Source organism: Phocoena sinus, chromosome 2 (genome assembly GCF_008692025.1).
Source record: "Phocoena sinus isolate mPhoSin1 chromosome 2, mPhoSin1.pri, whole genome shotgun sequence".
NCBI lineage: Eukaryota > Metazoa > Chordata > Mammalia > Artiodactyla > Phocoenidae > Phocoena > Phocoena sinus.
The window spans coordinates 92,243,410-92,249,409 of NC_045764.1; the positions used below are offsets into that span (position 1 = coordinate 92,243,410).

Genomic DNA, 6,000 nt, shown 5'->3' on the forward strand with positions numbered 1-6,000 from the left:
TTTTAATGTGTTGTTGGATTCTGTTTGCTGGTATTTTGTTGAGGATTTTTGCGTCTGTATTCATCAGTGATATTGGTCTATAATTTTCTTTTTTTGTAGTATCTTTGTCTGGTTTTGGTATCAGGGTGATGGTGGCCTCATAGAATGAGTTTGGGAGTGTTCCTTCCTCTGCAACTTTTTGGAAGAGTTTGAGAAGGATGGGTGTTATTTCTTCTCTAAATGTTTGATAGAATGCACCTGTGAAGCCACCTGGTCCTGAACTTTTGTTTGTTGGAAGATTTTTAATCACAGTTTCAATTTCATTACTTGTGATTGGGTTCAGTATTGGAAGGTTATACCTTTCTAAGAATTTGCCCATTTCTTCCACGTTGTCCATTTTATTGGCATAGGGTTGCCTGTAGTAGTCTCTTAGGGTGCTTTGGATTTCTGCAGCGTCTGTTGTAACTTCTCCTTTTTCATTTCTAATTTTATTGATTTGAGTCCTCTCCCTCTTTTTCTTGATGAGTCTGGCTAATGGTTTATCAATTTTGTTTATCTTCTCAAAGAACCAGCTTTTAGTTTTATTGATCTTTGCTATTGTTTTCTTTGTTTCTATTTCATTTATTTCTGCTCTGATCTTTATGATTTCTTTCCTTCTTCTAACTTTGGGTTTTGTTTGTTTTCTTTCTCTAGTTCCTTTAGGTGTAATGTTAGATGGTTTACTTGAGATTTTTCTTGTTTCTTGAGGTAGGCTTGTATAGCTATAAAGTTCCCTCTTAGAACTGCTTTTGCTGCGTCCCATAGGTTTTGGATCATCGTGTTTTCATTGTCATTTGTCTCTAGGTATTTTTTGATTTCCTCTTTGATTTCTTCAGTGATGTCTTGGTTATTTAGTAACGTATTGTTTAGCCTCCATGTGTTTGTGTTTTTTACGTTTTTTCCCCTGTAATTCATTTCTAATCTCATAGCATTGTGGTCAGAAAAGATGCTTGATATAATTTCAATTTTCTCACATTTACTGAGGCTTGAGTTGTGACCCAAGATGTGATCTATCCTGGAGAATGTTGCATGAACACTTGAGAAGAAAGTGTAATCTACTGTTTTTGGATGGAATGTCCTATAAATATCAATTAAGTCCATCTTGTTTAATGTATCATTTAAAGCTTGTGTTTCCTTATTTATTTTCATTTTGGATGATCTGTCCATTGGTGTAAGTGAGGTGTTAAAGTCCCCTACTATGTCTGTGTTACTGTCGATTTCCTCTTTTATAGCTGTTAGCAGTTGCTTTATGTATTGAGGTGCTCCTATGTTAGGTGCATATATATTTATAATTGTTATATCTTCTTCTTGGATTGATCCCTTGATCATTATGGAATGTCCTTCTTTGTCTCTTTTAACATTCTTTAAAGTCTATTTTATCTGATATGAGTATAGCTAATCCAGCTTTCTTTTGATTTCCATTTTCATGGAATATCTTTTTCCATCCCTCACTTTCAGTCTGTATGTGTCCCTAGGTCTGAAGTGGGTCTCTTGTAGACAGCATATATATGGGTCTTGTTTTTGTATCCATTCAGCAAGCCTGTGTCTTTTGGTTGGAGCATTTAATCCATTCACGTTAAAGGTAATTATTGATATGTATGTCCCTATGACCATTTTCTTAATTGTTTCGGGCTTGTTTTTGTAGGTCCTTTTCTTCTCTTGTGTTTCCCACTTAGAGAAGTTCTTTTAGTGTTTGTTGTAGAGCTGGTTTGGTGGTGCTGAATTCTCTTAGCTTTTGCTTGTCTGTAAATCTTTTGATTTCTCCATCGAATCTGAATGAGATCCTTGCTGAGTTGAGTAATCTTGGTTGTAGGTTCTTCCCTTTCATCACTTTAAGTATATCATGCCACTCCCTTCTGGCTTGTAGAGTTTCTGCTGAGAAATCAGCTGTTAACCTTATGGGAGTTCCCTTGTATGTTATTTGTCGTTTTTCCCTTGCTGCTTTCAATAATTTTTCTTTGTCTTTAATTTTTGCCAATTTGATTACTATGTGTCTTGGTGTGTTTCTCCTTGGGTTTATCCTGTATGGGACTCGCTGTGCTTCCTGGACTTGGGTGGCTACTTCCTTTCCCTTGTTAGGGAAGTTTTTGACTATAATCTCTTCAAATATTTTCCCTGGTCCTTTCTCTCTGTCTTCTCCTCTGGGACCCCTATTATGCGAATGTTGTTGCATTTAATGTTGTCCCAGAGGTCTCTTAGGCTGTCTTCATTTCTTTTCGTGCTTTTTTCTTTATTCTGTTCTGCAGCAGTGAATTCCACCATTGTCTTCCAGGTCGCTTTTCTGTTCTTCTGCCTCAGTTATTCTGCTATTGATTCCTTCTAGTGTAGTTTTCATTTCAGTTATTGTGTTGTTCATCTCTGTTTGTTTGTTCTTTAATTCTTCTAGGTCTTTGTTAAACATTTCTTGCACCTTCTTGATCTTTGCCTCCATTCTCTTTCCAAGGTCCTGGATCATCTTCACTATCATTATTCTGAATTCTTTTTCTGGAAGGTTGCCTATCTCCACTTCATTTAGTTGTTTTTCTGGGGTTTTATCTTGTTCCTTCATCTGGTACATAGCCCTCTGCCTTTTCATCTTGTCTATCTTTCTGTGAATGTGGTTTTTGTTCCACAGGCTGCAGGATTGTAGTTCTTCTTGCTTCTTCTGTCTGCCCTCTGGTGGATGAGGCTATCTAAGAGGCTTGTGCAGGTTTCCTGATGGGAGGGACTGGTGGTGGGTAGAGCTGACGTTGCTTTGGTGGGCAGAGCTCAGTAAAACTTTAATCCGCTTGACTGTTGATGGGTGGGGCTGGGTTCCCTCCCTGTTGGTTGTTTGGCCTGAGGCAACCCAACACTGGAGCATACCTGGGCTCTTTGTTGGGGCTAAGGACAGACTCTGGGAGGGCTCATGCCAAGTATTACTTCCCAGAACTTCTGCTGCCAGTGTCCTTTTCCCCACGGTGAGCCACAGCCACCGCCCCTCCCGCCTCTGCAGGAGACCCTCCAACACTAGCAGGTAGGTCTGGTTTAGTCTCCCCTGGGGTCACTGCTCCCTCCCCTGGGTCCTGATGCACACATTGCTTTGTGTGTGCCCTCCAAGAGTGGAGTCTCTGATCCCCCCAGTCCTGTCGAAGTCCTGCAATCAATTCCCACTAGGCTTCAAAGTCTGATTCTCTAGGAATTCCTCCTCCTGTTGCCAGATCCCCAGGTTGGGAAGCCTGATGTAGGGCACAGAACTTCTGTGGTATAAGTGTTCTCCAGTCTGTGAGTCACCCACCCAGCAGTTAAGGGATTTGATTTTACTGTGATTGCACCCCTCCTACCGTCTCATTGTGGCTTCTCCTTTGTCTTTGGATGTGGGGTATCTTTTTTGGTGAGTTCCAGTGTCTTCCTGTCAATGATTGTCCAGCAGCTAGTTGTGATTCTGGTGTTCTCGCAAGAGGGAGTGAGAGCACATCCTTCTACTCTGCCATCTTGGTTCCTCTCCCTGGTCTACTTTAATACAGTCCTATCCTGAGGCCAGGGAAAGGGGAGTATAGACAGATGACAAGGATGACACCAATGATAATGACCTAAGTTTGTAAACAAGGGACAACATGCTTTCCTACACATGATCTCCCTTGATCCTTACACCAGCTCTTTGAGGTAGATGGCACAACTGCTATTATTCCTATGTTATAGGTGAGGAAGGTGAGGCACAGAGACGGTAAATGGCTTGCTTAAGATCGCACAGCTAGTGAGCTTAGAACGGGGAAGAACTAAGGGGATTCTGATACTCCAAGTCTGCTGCTTTTTCTGTTACATCCTGTTTATAAAGATGCCCTTTCAGAGTCCTTTCTGGCCCTGTCACGTTCCAAAGCCCATGAGTGTCCCGCAGGAGCCTGGCCAGCCATGGCTGTCACCCTCTTAGGGAGCCAGCCACATCTCCAGGTCTGTGGGTGAAGCATCATCGGAAGGGCTTCTGTCCAGTTTACTTAGGGAAGGAGCTTGCAGTTGGACACACACCAACCTACTGCCTCAGGCTCTTCATCCGGATCCAGGTTTGTCCTAAAAATAGCACACATAGGCAGAGCAGTTGGAGACCTGAGTTGTTAGCTGGGGAAATCAGAAGGCTGGACCTAAGAATTCTGTGTTTCTTGCCCACCCTCACCCCGCCTGATACTCAAACATGTCCTCCTGTGATGTTCCAGCCCGTGAAACAAACCTGCAAGTACTGCACCGAGCAGAACATCCCCTTCCCCAAATATGAGGTGCAGGAGGAGGAGGATAACCTCAAGGAGTGCTACCTGATGGAGAGCTCCCAGGAGCCTGATGCCCCCACTGTGATTTTCTTCCCACTCATCAGTGACACCTTCCAAAAGTACAAGGCCCCAGGTAAGCCGCCGGGAGCTCAGGTCGCACCCAACTGGCCTTGGACGGAGAGCTCCTGTTCTTAGACGTATGCAGTCTTCTGACAGCACTAACAGGAAAGCCTGGCATAGCTCCTGTCTGAGCCCAACTTGGCTTCGGCGAGACAGAACGGCCCCCCATGCCCCTGTGCGCCGGCGATGTCAAGCTCTACTCTTTCAGTCATTCACAGCCTGGCGCTGTGTGGTGCCAGGGAGGTCCTGAGATGGGCAAGCTATGTCCCTTGCCCTGGTGGGCTAGGAGGTGTGTGTGCGCATCTGCGTGTGTGAGTGTGCACATGGGCACGTTTTATTGTGGGTGTGCAGGGGTGAGCCTCGGGGAGAGGGGTAGAAACAAACCATTACAACCTCACGTGATAAGGGGCTACAGCAAGTCCTTCTGCTCCTCCAGGTGTGGAGCGAAGCCCCGAGGAGCTGGAGCAGGGCCAGGTTGACATCTATGGTCCCAAATCTCCCTACGCCACCAAGGAGCTGACGTACACAGAGGCCGCCTTCGACAAGCTGGTGAAGCTCTCCGAATATAACATCCTGAATAACAAGGACAAGCTCCTTCAGGCCTTGCGACTAGCAGTAGAGAAGAAGAAACGCCTGAAGAGCCAGTGTCCCCCTAAAGTCCCAGGACATTCGTAAAGAGTCCCCCCTAAAGTCCCAGGACAGTCCTGTGTCTGCTTCTAGCATCAGAGGTGCAGAACCCAGGACTGACCGGCCCTCAGAGCCAGCTCCACTGTCTAGCAAGGGCTGCAGGCAGGCTGGCCTGGGCTTTCTATCAAAAAAATTAAAATTAAAAAAAAAAAAGGTTGAAGGAGAAAGAGAAAGAGACAAAGGAAAATAACAAGGGGATGTAATGGGGCTTTATACCCACTGGAATTTTTTTTTAAACATCTTTATTGGAGTATAATTGCTTTACACTGTTGTGTTAGTTGCTGCTGTATAACAAAGTGAATCAGCTATATGTATACATATATCCCCATATCTCCGCCCTCTTGCACCTCCCTCCCTCCCACCCGTCTAGGTGGTCACAAAGCACCGAGCTGATCTCCCTGTGCTATGCGGCTGCTTCCCACTAGCTATCTGTTTTACATTTGGTAGTGTATATATGTCCATGCCACTTTCTCACTTCGTCCCAGCTTCCCCTTCCCCCTCCCAGTGTCCTCAAGTCCATTCTCTATGTCTGGGTCTTTATTCCTGTCCTGCCCCTAGGTACATCAGATCAGACCTTTTTTTTTTTTTTTTTTTAGATTCCATATATATGTGTTAGCATACATGTATATTTTGTTTTTCTCTTTCTGACTTACTTCACTCTGTATGACAGACTCTAGGTCCATCCACCTCACTACAAATAGTTCAATTTCATTTCTTTTTATGGCCAAGTAATATTCCATTGTGTATATGTGCCACATCTTCTTTATCCATTTGTCTGTTGATGGACACTTAGGTTGCCTCTGTGTCCTGGCTATTGTACATAGTGCTGCAATGAATATTGTGGTACATGTCTCTTTGAATTATGGTTTTCTCAGGGTATATGCCCAGTAGTATACCCACTGGAATTTTTTTTAAACCTTCCCTGCAGGGAAGGGGATCCAAGAGCCACAGGCTC

The 6,000-nt window shown here is 44.0% G+C and overlaps 1 protein-coding gene across 1 annotated transcript in view; it reads left to right on the forward strand.

Annotated features, from left to right (window-relative positions):
* Positions 1-5,033, forward strand: part of PLA2G4E (phospholipase A2 group IVE) — a 57,318-nt gene extending 52,285 nt beyond the window's left edge. The window contains exons 19-20 of the mRNA XM_032621717.1: positions 4,188-4,371; positions 4,795-5,033. Of these exons, the coding sequence (XP_032477608.1) occupies positions 4,188-4,371; positions 4,795-5,033 (423 nt within the window). The remainder of the gene's footprint in view (positions 1-4,187; positions 4,372-4,794) is intronic.
* Positions 5,034-6,000: the final 967 nt, after the last annotated feature.